Genomic DNA, 14,645 nt, shown 5'->3' with positions numbered 1-14,645 from the left:
ATACGCAGTGGTCGGCATCTGTCTTTTCAAACTTATGATCAGTCATGAATGATTCAAACTTTTTGTACCACTGTCGAGGTGCTTGCTTCAAGCCATATAGGCTTTTTTGCAAACGACATACCAAGTCTTCTTGGTCTGGAGCTTGGAATCCTTCAGGTTGCTCCATATATATTTCTTCTTCTAAGTCACCGTGAAGAAATACCGTCTTCACGTCCATTTGTTCTACCTCGAGGTCCATTGAAGCCGCCATGGCTAACACAGTTCGGACCGAGGTCATTTTCACCACAGGAGAAAAAATCTCCTCAAAATCAACTCATTTCTTCTGATTGCAGCCTTTCACTACAATCCGGGCTTTGTATCTCGGCTTTTGCCCGTTTTCTTCATTCTTAATCTTGTAGACCCATTTATTTTTCAAAGCTCGTCTTCCTTTTGGCAATTCAGTCAGCTCATAAGTCTGATTCTCGTGCAGAGACTTCATCTCGTCTTGCATTGCCTTTTCCCATTCTTCTTTCTCTGAGCTAGTCACAGCCTCATCATAACTCTGAGGCTCACCGTCTTCAGCAACAACAGTGTATTCATCACATGGGTATCTCGTAGAGGGTCTTCTTTCTCGAGTTGGATATCTCGGCTGTTCTTCAGCTTGAGAACCTGGTTCATCATTCTCATCCCGGATCTCATTATCAACTCGGACCTCAGTGTCTTGGTCATCTTCAGCTTGTTGCTGATCATCATTTTCTTCATTTTCTTGATTTTCTCCCCCTGCTTCAGCTCGGACAAGAGGGATGGGTTCTTCACGTCTGACAGTAACCCAGACTTTGGGCTTCGAGATGTCATGAATGTTCTCATGCTCATGAAAGATCACATCTCGGCTTCTCACTATCTTCTTATTGATTGGATCCCAAAGTCGGAACCCGAACTCACATCTCGGCGAACCAAGATAAATGCATTATTTAGTCTTTGCATCAAGTTTGGCCCTTTTATCTTTAGGGATATGCACGAAAGCTCGGGACCAAACACCTTCAATTGATTATAGGCCGCTTTCCGACCTGTCCAGACTTCTTCTGGAATTTCTCCTTTAAGTGGCCGTGATGGTGAGAGGTTGATTAAATCAACAGCAGTTTTGACGGCTTCTCCCTAGAATGATTTCGGCAATCCGGCATTGGATAACATGCTTCGGACCTTCTCTTCAATAGTTCTGTTCATCCTCTCAGCAAGTCCATTCAACTGTGGAGTCTTGGGGGGCGTCTTCTCAAGTCGGACCCCGGTCGTTCTGCAGTATGCATCAAACAGGCCGCAATACTCACCACCATTGTCAGATCGGACCACCTTCAATTTCTTGCCAGTCTCCCTTTCAACCATCGCATGGAATTCTTTAAAGGATTGGAGTACCTGGTCTTTAGTCTTCAACAAATATACCCACACTTTGCGGGAATGGTCATCAATAAATGAAACAAAGTACTGAGCTCCTCCAAGAGATTTCTCCAACATGGAGCAAACATCAGTATGGACGAGGTCAAGAATATTCCTTCGTCTTCTTGGTTGATCCGGTCTCACAAAAGAAACCTGGTGCTGCTTTCCAGCTAGGCAGTGCGTGCAACTCTCCAACGCTTGGCCTTTCAACCCGGTCAATAATCCTTTCTTGTTCAGGATCTGTAGCCCTTTCTCGCTCATGTAGTTGAGGCGCTTGTGCCATAGCTCCAAGCTAGGTTCATCTCGAACAGAATTGGCTTCTCCGCTATTGATCTTTCCTTGCATCACGTACAAGGAGCCTTCTTTCTTACCTCGGGCCACGACCAAGTTTCCCTTGGCCAGCTTCCATCTCACACTACCGAAGTAGTTCACTAACCCGGCATCATCAAGTTTGCCTACCGAGATTAGGTTCAAACGCATGTCAGGAATATGCCTCACATCTTTCAACACAAGTCGGCATCCGACATCCGTGGTCAGAGTTACATTATCGACACCAACAATATTGCTGGTCACTTGATTTCTCATCTTCACGACTCCAAAATCACCACCTCGATAAGAGGAGAAAAAACCTTTGTGTGGAGTAACGTGGAAGGAGGCACCGGAGTCAACAATCCAGGTGCAGTCATCATATGCAACATTCAAATAATTATCCTCACCAAGGAGGAATATATCGGCATCAGGGTTGGTAGCCACCGCAGTGGTGCTCTTGTCTTCCCTCTTCTTGAGAATAATCTGATCCGGCTTCACAGAGCCGTTCTTCTCATCATTCTACAGGGTCCAGCAGTCTGGTTTCTTATGGCCTATCTTTCCACAGTAAAAGCACTTCAACTCATATTTCGGCTTTGACCGACCTCTGGACTTGTCTCGTCTGTCACGACCTCTACCTCGGCTTTTGCTTCTACCGCGGGAGTCGAATTTCCCTTTGTTCTCAGCAACATTGGCCTCAGACGTACTCGAAGTACCTCGTTCTCTTCTCCTGGATTCCTCGCCCAGGAGGCTGTTAGTCACGACATCCATCTTCAATTTTCCATCTGGAGTCGAGTTATTCAGGGTCACCACCAGAGTATCCCAGCTTTCTGGCAGCGAGCTAAACAGCAGCAATACCTGCAATTCTTCATCAATTTTCATATCAGCCTTTGACAGCTGATTCACAATACCTTTGTAGGTGTTCAGGTGTTCAATCATGCTCATGTCGTCCTTGTATTCAAGCTTAACAAGTCGGCGAACCAGGTGTGCTTTGTTCCTGGGAGTCTTCTTCTGAATCATGGACTCTAATTTCGTTCACAACTCATACGCGTTCGTGAATTCAGACACGTGCTCAAAGAGGCTTTTATCAATATATTTCCTGATCGTGGCTACCGCCTTCCGACTCAGGATCTCCCACTCCTTATCTGTCTTGCCTGCTGGTCTCTCATCAAGGATAATGGGCTCGTGCAAATCTTTGCAGTAGAGATGATCTTCCATCATCGGTCTCCAATATGTGAAATTGTATGCGGTCAACTTGAACATATCTCCATCATGAGTTATGCCACTGGTCTCCATCTCGTCCCCCTAAGAACCCGTCGAACCCGGGCTCTGATACCACTGTTTGGAAAACTCAGTTCCCTCAAGCTCGGCTCAGGGGCCTTTGTGCGGAAGTCAATCAACAAGATCATGATCTCGGATCTCGGCAATACCTCAGCCTGAACTTCACCAGGTCAGGCAGCGCAGCGGAAAAATCGAATATTAAACACAGGAGAGAGAGAGAAGAAGAACACAACCAGATTTAACGTGGGAAAATCTTCTTCAATGAAAAAGTAAAAACCCACGGGACCTAGTCCAGATCAAAAATCCACTATGAAAATAATGGTTACAAATAATCAGAATCACCAATGTGGTGGTTAACTCAACCTCTCCAACAATGGTGATATTCAAACTACCCTAGAGATGTTTCACTCAAACTCTCTCTCTAGAGATCTTTCAAATGCAAAGCATAAAGCCTTGCTCAAACAATCAAATAATTCTCTCAAATTTGTTCTCTCAAATCTGACCTAGCCTCCACCCACAACTAATGAGTATATATAGAGGAGGTGAAAATTAGGGTTAGGGTTTTTAGGAAACCCCTCAAATGGGCTTGAGCTTAACATTGAAGGAGGAAGCCCAACACAAAACACTTCACCAAAAAAAAAAAAATAGTTAAGCAAACAAGCTCAAATTAAAGGAACAAATACGAAATCAAATGATGGTAGGTCAGTGGGCGCCAGGAAATTAAGCAGGTGAGGGTGAAAACATGTATTCGATCATCTTTAGTATTGTTTTTGAGAGGAGTTTAAAGTCTTAATCCCTAGTACTGTCTTTGAGAGGAGTTTAAAGTATTAATCCCAGAACTTATCTCGAATCAGACTAGTCACTAAGCAGATGAACCGATTGAAATATCTCAAAAAAAAAAAACGATATAATTGTAACCACTCGATAAAGTGAGAAAGTTCTTTGACTGCACTAGCTAGGACAAAAATTAAGGAGAAACTTCCTCTCATATGCTTAATTAGATGAATCTGTATTAAACTAGAGAAGCCAAATTAATTAGGAAAAATTTTCATACAGAAATAGTTGGGGTTTTTTCTCCTTTTTATCGAAGGGTGATATCAACATCAGAAATGAGCAAGAACATATGAAGAAAAGCGTTAGTCTACTCATAATATTGGCCCATGCTTGCTGGGATGCAATCAAATAGCTCAGAAATCTTTAATGAGCTTTTGTGTTTTTGCTGGAATGATGGATTTGGGCGATAAATTATGATGAAAATAACAGCTTAATGACTTTACGATGCGTGGACCATGGTGTCCCAGTTGCTCCCCACGCGTTGGTTAAAGGTTCATATAGGACTGCGCTGGCGCCCTTTAATTTAATTAATTGGCACAACCAAATCTGGCCCTCTACCTTAATACATATCTTGAGCGCTTCTTACTCGTTCAATGAATCATTCTCATCTTAAACTAAAGTCTAAAGACCATGGACATAAAGAATTGAAGGGAATCAATATTTGCCAAAAGCTCTAGTGCAAAATCACAATATATAGCGATACTTCAAGTTAATTAATGCACTTTTTAACTAGGACTTTATCCTAAATTATTACTAAATACTAAGGGGACGTTGGGTAGATGATAAATTTTTATTTATCCGGGAATCTCAATTTTCAAAAATATAATTTTTACATTCAGTTTACGATAATATTCAAAAATTTAAAAATTTAAAAAAAATCAGTTTCCCAAGAATCCGAGAAAAAACCGTATACCAAACGCCTCCTAAAGATATAAATCAGAAGAATCCCCGGTCTTCTTCTGAAAGTTCTAAGTTTTAGAATATGTAGTTCTTAAAATTTAACTCTTACAAGTTCCAACTAATATCGATGGATCCAGCTTTATTTGAACGAGTGAAAAGTGAAATTTTGTACAATAAACAATGTAAGCTCAACCAACAGCTCGAGAGATATGATCAATTGTGTTTCAGAGAGGAAATTATATTCTGACTTATCCTTTTTTCAGTTGTGATAAAACTACAACTAATAGTGTGTCAGATCACTTTCATGATAAAAGCAATAAGACTACTATTAGGTTTTTGAGGTTGTTGATTGCAATAAATCTAATGAGCCAAACTCTTTCATAGCCTTCTTATTCGGGCAAAATGACTCTTTTTCCTACCCAATATGTCCCCAAAATTGCCACCTTCTTCTTATTGTTAATCTGTTAGCTTAAAAAAAAAAAAAATACAATAAACCTTCTATAAATACTAACCTTAGCCTAGATAAAAAATGAATTCAATATATATTTTGCTATATAGGTGACTAGTACAAAAAATTTGTTTGCAAGTTGGGTAATAATGTTTAAGCGTACAAACCTGATTTGAAATTTATAGTAATATGTTTGATAATTTTGGAATAAAACCAATTTTGATGTCAAATACTAAAAAGCAATACTGTTATTTTTGTGATAAGAAAATTCAATTTCACAATTATAACATAACATTATATTATTACTTTAACAATATTTACTTATCCTTATTAATAAATATACATCTACGAGCATGTTTTAGAAAAATTGAAATAATTTTACTTTTATTAAAATCACTTTATAATAAAAATTTTAGACATAAATTATTACTTAGAAATTCACTTTTCAATAGAATTAAATTTTAAAAATTTGAGTTTATAAAAACGCAACACACAAAACAGAAAATTTATCATTTTTAAAAAGGAAGGATAAATTAATATTCGACACTACGGAGCCGATTTATTTGACTATGTCAACAAGTGCTTCAAGTCAAGGGGCAATTTAATTGACAGAATATATGAATTCCACTGTAACAGAAAGTGGGGCTATTGAAGTGAAAGATTCACTATGATGCTTTTATTTTCTTTCCACCTTTAGTAATAGGGGAATTATTTTCTTAACGTAACAGAAGATAAAATATAGGAGAGATAAAAAATATAAATGAATCTTATCTCTTCTTGCAGCAAAATTATGTTACGTAATAAAACAATTCCCCTTAGTAATAATATGTTATTCTCTGACTTTGCCCACTTATCTAATTTCCCATTTTCATCACATGTATATGAAAGTCAGAAAGTGGGAGACTTGTGGGACCCATTTGCTGCCCCCCATTGCTATAGTAAACAAAAGTTGTAAAACTTGAAATCCATGACCATGGCATGATAAGCAAAACCAATGCAAATCCCTTTCACTGAAAGGGGATTCTATTTGTTCCTCACTACGCCCATCACCTAAGCTTCTCTCTTGGGAGTGGCTAAGTGGCTTTAACACACACTTACTTTTTTATCTCTGACCACTAAATACAAGGGCCTCCAAGTCTAGTGGGGCTCTGCATTTGGTTGTTTCTTTTTGGTTTCTTCACAAGGCACTCTTTCCATATATATATGTTTATATTTCTGCGGCTGTGTGCTGTACGTGCAACGATCAAATATCTGTCATATGTATGCTTGAAAGCATTAAATGCGAAGAATCATAATCATACAAAGGATAAAAGTAATAAATGTGAAAAATTATAACCATACATCTGTCGTTACTATATGTAAAGCGGTTGTAAAAATAATTTTACCGTATATATAAGTCAGATTTAGTAAGTTCAAATTTTTAGAATAATGACATCGTTGACATGATTTCAAATTTTTTTCACCAAACATTAACTGCGTATAATATCTTTAGAATAATGAAATACAACAACATGGTGAAACTTAAAAACCATATAATATTTTTTTCTTATCACTCTTCAGACTTTGTTAAATAAAAATATAACTCTCTTGTACCAAATATATATATATACAGGGGGTTTATATTTCTGCAGCTGTTATACGTGTAACGATCAAATACTTGTTATATATATGCTTAAAAGCATTAAATGCGGGGAATCATAACCATACAAAGGATGAAAGTAATAAATGTGGAAAATCATAACCATACACATGTCGTTGCTGTACGTTATATTTCTGCAGTTGTTATACGTGTAACGATCAAATACTTGTCATATATATGCTTAAAAGCATTAAATGCGGGGAATCATAACCATACAAAGGATGAAAGTAATAAATGTGAAAAATCATAACCATACACTTGTCGTTGTTGTACGTAAAGAGGTTGCAGAAATAATTTTAATATATATATATAAAACTCAGATCTAGTAAGTTCAAATTTTTAGAATAATGATATCATTAACATGATTTCAAAGTTTTTTCACCAAACATTAACTGCATATATGTTTTGTTTTTCTTTTGGAAAGTTTTAAATCGTGATTTGAGTAAAAGTTTGTCTCTTATATTAACTTTTGGCCTCAAACAAAATTTTAGAGTTCCAGACGGTAAACCAACAATTATGCTATTACTCTATTAGAAACAGAGGGAAATGGTAGATGCGCATTAAAATTATTTATGGACATGCATCTAAAAAAAAGATTTACATAAAATTATTGTAGGACCTAAAACTTAATGAAGAAGGACTTCATTATTAATTTTAAACATATGTATTGTAGTAGCACAAAATTTATTGCTAAGAATGTAGTCTAATTATCTCTTATTTTTGTATGAATGTTATTTATTATATTAATCAACTCGAACCGGGTAAATAAACCAGGTAATGAAACTAATATCGAATCGAGCACGTCAATCATTTAGTTATGGTCCCAAAGGTCCTAGAGTCGAGCTCTTGCACTTTTAGCAATTGAATTTGGGGTTCGTAATTGCCACTTGAGCCGACTCTTAAAGTAGGGAATTAATTTTTGTATCAACCAACTTGTTTTCATTCCAAAGTTAAAATTTAATGCACTCAAACAAAAAAAATTGATACACGTGAAAGTCATTTTCAAAAGCTCATGCTTTGGTCACGACCTACATTCTGGAAACCTCCTTGTCTGATAATTAATTCTTTTCATATTTCACGAAGGAAAGAAGATAGAATGATTGGAAGCTGAAAGCGACCAAAGAGATTAAGACTTGAACGTTGATATTTCGACCCACATTTATGGGAAGAAAACCGGTTCATGACAGAGTGATATATCCCTTTTGTATATATGTTGATTAATTTTGGTTCATGATATTATCAGCAGCTAACACACCACAAAATTATATGTAGCTGAATGGGAAGCAGCATATAGATAAGCTTGATGTTAGCCATGGAGAATTCATATACCATAATCATGTCGGCTGCTTCATTGTTTCTAATATCTCACGAGATAAGCATGTTAAAAAATTTCAAGACCAAAACGTGCATATCTTAAAAAGAAAGATCACAGTTCATTGAAAAGGTTAAGTCGTTTGAAAACTATTAGATTCCTATGAAACTTCAAATCAATCCCTTCTTTTATCTTTCTTAATTTCGGACAAAGATTTTCATGAATCCTAACTTCATAACATTCATATTCTTGAATTGACCTTATATATTAAGTGGTTTCTTTTACTATTATTCAAATCCTGGCATCTTCTATACACTTTATTCATTTTGTCAAGCACGATGCTAGATTTGCGAGATTTTAATACATAAGCACTGCCCACATGCTCTTTGTAAAACTCAATTACACAGTGCTATTGATGGTATTATAATAATTATAAACAGTAATTAGTAAATTAAAAATGATTATACGCGTAAGATTGAGTTAGGAATATTTTCATATAAGGATCAAATTTAAAATTATTATCACAAAAAAATAAAAATATGTTAACTCTTGTAAAAATATCATTGAGATGTATAAATGCACTCAACAATCCCATGTAATGACAAAGCACAATATATCCCAGATGAAGTGGAAGTCAATTTTGCATGAAATCAAAAGAATCATTCTAAATCCATTGGTCTCAGTGGCGGAGCCAGCAAGGCGTTTTAACCGATACTAAAAAATTTAGCCGATACTTACGTTTAAAACATGACTAATTTTTAAAAAAATTGAAACATGATTCGTTACGTTTATTTAACTACGCTTGAAACGTGACTAAATTAGCCAATCTCTATAAGCACCAACATGGCTCCGCCACTGATTGGTCTAGTGGTGAGAAGTTTGAGTAATTTGTATTAGATTATGTATTTAATTTTCACTATTGTATAAAATAAAAAAAAGAATCATTCCAATTTCGGACTAAATAGTTCTTAAGGCTAATTCACAAGCCAGGTTGGGATGAAGGGCACCGAAAACTCATAGTGGTAATTGTGAGAGCTGCAAAAGAACATTATGGGTATTTTATCAGAAAAAGTTAGAAACCAAAAGGAAAAGCCATTACTTGCTACATCAAAGAAATGAAAGGCACAAGTGAGGACTTACACGTTGAGTCTTCTTGAATAAGCTAGAACCAACTGTAGTTGAAATTAACATTTAGCTGCATCGTTTAAATAAAAAAAACCGAATTTTTTTTTTCAGAATACAATCGACGTGTGATGTGACAATTGCAACAATTTCGATTTTACAGGTACATTAGATTATATAATGTGGTCCTCAATTTAAAACATTTGGTCCTTAAATTAGATAAAATTAGAATACATGTTTAATGTATACTATTTTCCTCTTAAGAAAAATATGGAAAACAAGCTTGGAGAAATGCAAATTTTGCAAGTGTTGATTATTATGGACCTCTTTTTTTTGTCTAATCCATTTTTTTTTGGAAAAAAAGTATTATTTTAAAGGACACAAGCTTGTGTACTTTTAGGTGATTTATACAAAGTATAACCGGTCATACTTTGTGTAAACCTGAAAAGTTACTTTTTTTTCTCTCTCCCCAATCACATAGTGTTGAACGGAAGATTCTAAAATTTAAATCATTCTTTAGTTGTTTGAGTTGTTTGAGTTGTTCAAACTGTATAGCTTGTTTGTAGGGATTATTTTGTTAATTTTGACTCCTAGTCTATCTGTTAATAGGAGCTGAAAAATAGGAGGTAGTTGGTTACTGGTGTATAAATATACTCCTCTATTGAGGTAAATGAATATACGAGAATTGCATTTTAGAAGTCTTAGTTTATTTTGACATGGTATCAAGAGCAGTGTTCTGATCCTGTTCCTTGTGTCTCATATTGGTCACAATTTTTTCCACCACCCACCCAATTTTCTTTCTTCTTTATTTCTCCTTCTCTCCATCACGTCACTTTCTTTTTCCACGCGTACACCCCATATTTCTTCTTCTCATCCACGTGTCTGTATCCTTCTCACTTTCCCCAAATTCATCCTCCTAAATCCCTAATCCCTCTTTCTCAATGGAAAACGAAGACGAAATCCCTCATACCCCACTTACTTCTTCTTCCACGCCGGTACCTCCTTTCTCTTCTCAGAATATAATTCTCCAACAAGATAACTCTTCCCTCCCTGTCACCATAATTCTAGATGAAACCAACTACCATCTCTAGTCACAACTGCTGGATATGTGCATTGGTGCTCGCAATAAGGGTGGCTTCCTTACCGGTGAAACTCCCAAACCACCTCCTGATGACCCGAGCTATGCTACTTGGGTTACTGACAACAAGAAGGTGAAGGCTTGGCTCATTGATTCTATGAGCCCCCCTCTCATGCAACGCTTTCTTCGTCTCGACACTGCAAAGGATATTTGGGATGCGGCCAAGCAAACATTCTACGACGATTCAGACGAAACATGTCTCTTCGAGCTTAACCAACGCTCCTTTCACACGAAGCAAATGGGTCGCCCTCTGTCCACGTATTACAATGAACTTCTGTCCATATTCCAGGAAATTGATCACCGCCTCCATGCCCAGACAAACACGGTTGATGGTGTTCTTCATTTGCACTCTGCAATGACTCGCCTTCGAGTCCATATTTTTTTGAGTGTATTAGATTCTGAATTCGATCAGGTCAGAGGGGAAATTTTGCGCAAGGATCCAAAATTGGATCTTGAAGGCACCTACGTATGCGTACGAAGAGAGGCTCAGCAACGCCTCACCATGGGGCACCATAAATCCCCTGAGAGTTCTGCTCTGACCACCCTTTCCCCTCGCCCAGGACCTCATGCTCCTTCTCATCGCAACAAACCAGAGAAACCTTCTTATGTGTGCTCTCATTGTGGTGAGAAGGGCCACTCTCAACAACGCTGTTATGAATTGGTTGGCTACCCCGATTGGTGGGATTTCTCCAAGCGACCCAGAAAAAAGACACTTGGGCGAGGATCCGATGCACTCATTCCCACTGCAAATGTTGCTTCCGCCAGCATCTTGGGTAAGCCACAAGCCCTCTCCACACTTTCTGGAAATCCAACTGGATTATAGACACAGGAGCCTCAGATCATATGGTTCGAGATTCCAGGTAGCTCACCAATATTGGCCCCTCCTCGTAATCTGTGATCTCCACGGCTAATGGTGGTACCTCCCCCATCACTGGTCAAGGTTCCATTTTTTTATCCAATACTTTATCTCTTGATTCTGTCCTCATTGTTCCTTCCCTCGAATTTAATCTGTTGTCTGTGAGTCGAATTACTGCTACCTTAAATTGCACAATCACTTTTTGGCCAACTTTCTGTGTATTTCAGGACATCTCCACAAAGATGATACTTGGTTATGGTGTTAAACAAGGTCAGCTCTATGTGCTTGAAGCTACTCCGCAAGGTGGCCAACAATTGGAATGTGTTTCTGCCACAACTACTTCGCAGCAGGCTGAAGATTCTGTCTGGCTATGGCATAGGCGTCTAGGTCATCTTTCTTTTAATTATCTTAGGAAGTTGTTTCCCAGTTTGTTTACTGCTTTCAATAAAGATGTGTCCCAATGCAACATCTGTGAACTGGCCAAGAGCCACCGAATTTCTTTTTCTCCAAGTATAAATAAAAGTGTTGTTCCTTTTCAAGTTGTGCATTCTGATTTATGGGGCCCTGCCCAAGTTCCTTCTTTCTCTTAAATCTCTTTATTATGTGTCTTTCATTGACGAATGTACCCGTATGACTTGGGTAGCTCTTTTAAAACACAAAAATGAAGTATTTCCTGCCTTCCAAAAATTTTACAACATGGTTCACACACAATATCACACATCAATTCAAACTCTTCAATCCGATAATGACACTGAATATCTGAACTCCTCTTTCCTTTCCTTTCCTTCCTCCAAACTAATGGGATTCGGCATCAAACTTCCTGCCCATACACACCCCAACAAAATGGGATAGCTGAGCAGAAAAATAGACACTTATTGGAGGTTGTTAGGGCTTCTCTATTTGATATGAATGTCCCTCGGTCATACTGGGGGGAGGCTGTTACTTCTGTAGCTTATTTAATAAACAGAACTCCTTCTAGAGTTTTAGACTTCCAAACACCTTACCAGAAACTTCAATCTTTTTTTTCCAGCCCTCATCTTTCAAATCTTGAGCCCCGTGTGTTTGGTTGTAGTGTCTATGTGCATATTCCTAAGCCTTTAAGAAATAAATTGGATCCATGTGCAAAAAGGTGTATTTTTGTGGGCTATTCTGACACCCAAAAAGGGTATAGATGTTTTGATCCAGTTAACCATAAGCTTTATGTCACCTTGGAAGTCTCTTTTAGGGAATCTACCCCTTACTACTCAGGGGGAGTGTCTCCCTCTTCTTCTCAAGGGGAGAAACATATGCATAATCATGGAGAAGAAGAGTTTTTCTCCTATATCTCACATGCTGAACTTGCTGCCCCTACTGAACCAGCAACCGAAGCAACCGAATCTACACTGCCTGCTGTCCATGATGCAGCATCAGACACATCACAAGTGGTTACATCACCCACACAAACACCCATAACCGAGGATTCATCAGTGGAGGTTTCTGAACCACAAATTAACTCACATACAGAGGTAATTCCTAACTCTGCTCCTACAGATATATCTGCATCTGCATCCCCTTCTAATCCTCAACCCAGAAAATCACAAAGATGCACCAAAGGCATCCCAAAAACCCTTTATGAACCTGACCCCAGGTCTAAAGTGAGATATCCCATAAATAATTATGTGTCTACCCATAGATTATCCGAATCATATGCCTTGACTACTGATTTGTTGTCCAGTATACCTATTCCTAACTGTGTGCAGGAGGCTTTGGACAACCCAAAATGGAAAGAAGCAATGAATGTGGAGATGGAAGCATTACAAAAAAATTCCACATGGGAGCTCGTGAATCTACGACCGGGAAAGAAAACCATAGGATGTAAATGGGTGTTTACGATCAAATTAAGAGAAGATGGGAGTATAGACAAGTATAAAGCTTGGTTGGTTGCTAAGGGGATCACTCAAAAATATGGGATTGACTACCAAGAAACTTTTGCACCGGTAGCTAAGTTCAACACAATCCGGATCTTACTTTCTATTGCAGTCAACAAAGATTGGCCCTTGAAACAGTTTGATGTGAAGAATGCATTCTTGAATGGAGATTTAGAAGAGGAGGTTTACATGGACATACCACCTGGAATTAAAGGAAATCTGCCAGAAAATAACAAAGTTTGCAAACTAAAAAAGGCATTGTTTGGCCTTAAGCAATCACCCAGGGCATGGTTTGGAAGGTTCACTATGGCAATGAGGAGGTTTGGATATACTCAAAGCAACTCAGATCACACTATGTTCATCAAACACAAAGAGAAGAAGGTGACAGTTTTAATAGTATATGTTGATGATATGATTCTAACAGGGGATGATGAATGTGAAATGAATTTATTAGAGCAATATCTTAAGACTGAATTTGAAATGAGAGACCTTGGAAATCTGAAGTACTTACTTGGAATTGAATTTGGTAGATCCAACAAAGGAATTTCCTTATCACAAAAGAAATACACTTTAGATTTGCTTGCTGAAACTGGCATGCTTACTTGCAAACCAGTTGATACGTCAATTGAGATGAATTATACACTAGGAGTGTATCCGGATCAAATTGAAACAGATATCAACAAATATCAGAGATTGGTGGGAAGACTGATTTATTTGTCACATACAAGACCGAATATTGCTTATGCAGTAAGTGTAGTCAGTAGATTCATGCATGCTCCCAGTGAAGATCATATGAATGCGGTTTATAGAATCTTGAGATATCTCAAAGGGTCACCAGGTAAAGGCTTACTGTTCTCAAAAGGAAATAATTACACCTTTGAAGGGTATACAGACTCTGACTGGGCAGGGGACAAATCTAGTAGACAGTCTACCTCAGGGTACTTTACATTTGTAGGGGGAATTTAGTAACTTGGAAAAGCATGGAAACAAAAGGTGGTAGCAAGGTCCAGTGCTGAAGCAGAATTTAGAGGAATGACACACGGAGTATGTGAATTGATATGGGTTAAAAGAGTGCTGGAAGACTTGAAAATCAATCATGAGCATCCAATGACCCTTCATTGTGACAACAAGGCAGCCATAGAAATTGCCCATAATCCTGTCCAACATTATAGGACCAAACATGTTGAAGTGGATAGACATTTTATTAAAGAAAAATTAGATCAAAAAATTATTTGTGTCCCACATGTAAAGTCCGAAGAGCAGTTAGCAGATGTCTTGACAAAGGCAGTGTCTGGGAAGGCATTCGAAGCAGCAATCAACAAGTTGGGCATGATTGACATACATGCACCAACTTGAGGGGGAGTGTTGAACGGAAGATTCTAAAATTTAAATCATTCTTTAGTTGTTTGAGTTGTTGAAACTGTATAGCTTGTTTGTAGGGATTATTTTGTTAATTTTGACTCCTAGTCTATCTGTTAATAGGAGTTGAAAA

The 14,645-nt window shown here is 37.8% G+C and overlaps 1 protein-coding gene across 1 annotated transcript; it reads left to right on the top strand.

Moving 5' to 3' along the window:
* The first annotated feature begins 11,300 nt into the window (after positions 1-11,300).
* On the top strand, positions 11,301-11,836 carry LOC133317027 (uncharacterized mitochondrial protein AtMg00300-like). The gene is made up of 2 exons (XM_061518820.1): positions 11,301-11,330; positions 11,474-11,836. Exons 1-2 carry the CDS (start codon positions 11,301-11,303, stop codon positions 11,834-11,836), a joined length of 393 nt encoding a protein of 130 aa, XP_061374804.1.
* Positions 11,837-14,645: the final 2,809 nt, after the last annotated feature.

Source organism: Gastrolobium bilobum, unplaced genomic scaffold (genome assembly GCF_033153095.1).
Source record: "Gastrolobium bilobum isolate Gb01-03AN ecotype WA unplaced genomic scaffold, APGP_CSIRO_Gbil_v1 utg98293, whole genome shotgun sequence".
Taxonomy (NCBI): domain Eukaryota; kingdom Viridiplantae; phylum Streptophyta; class Magnoliopsida; order Fabales; family Fabaceae; genus Gastrolobium; species Gastrolobium bilobum.
The sequence above is the reverse complement of the archived record's forward strand: the minus strand, read 5'-3'. Positions and strand labels throughout refer to the sequence as shown.

Coding starts and splice junctions, on each gene's coding strand:
- LOC133317027 (XM_061518820.1), top strand. CDS start 11,301: ATGGTGGTACCTCCCCCATCACTGGTCAAG. Junction 11,331..11,473: donor CTCCCCCATCACTGGTCAAG/GTTCCATTTTTT, acceptor TGTGTATTTCAG/GACATCTCCACAAAGATGAT.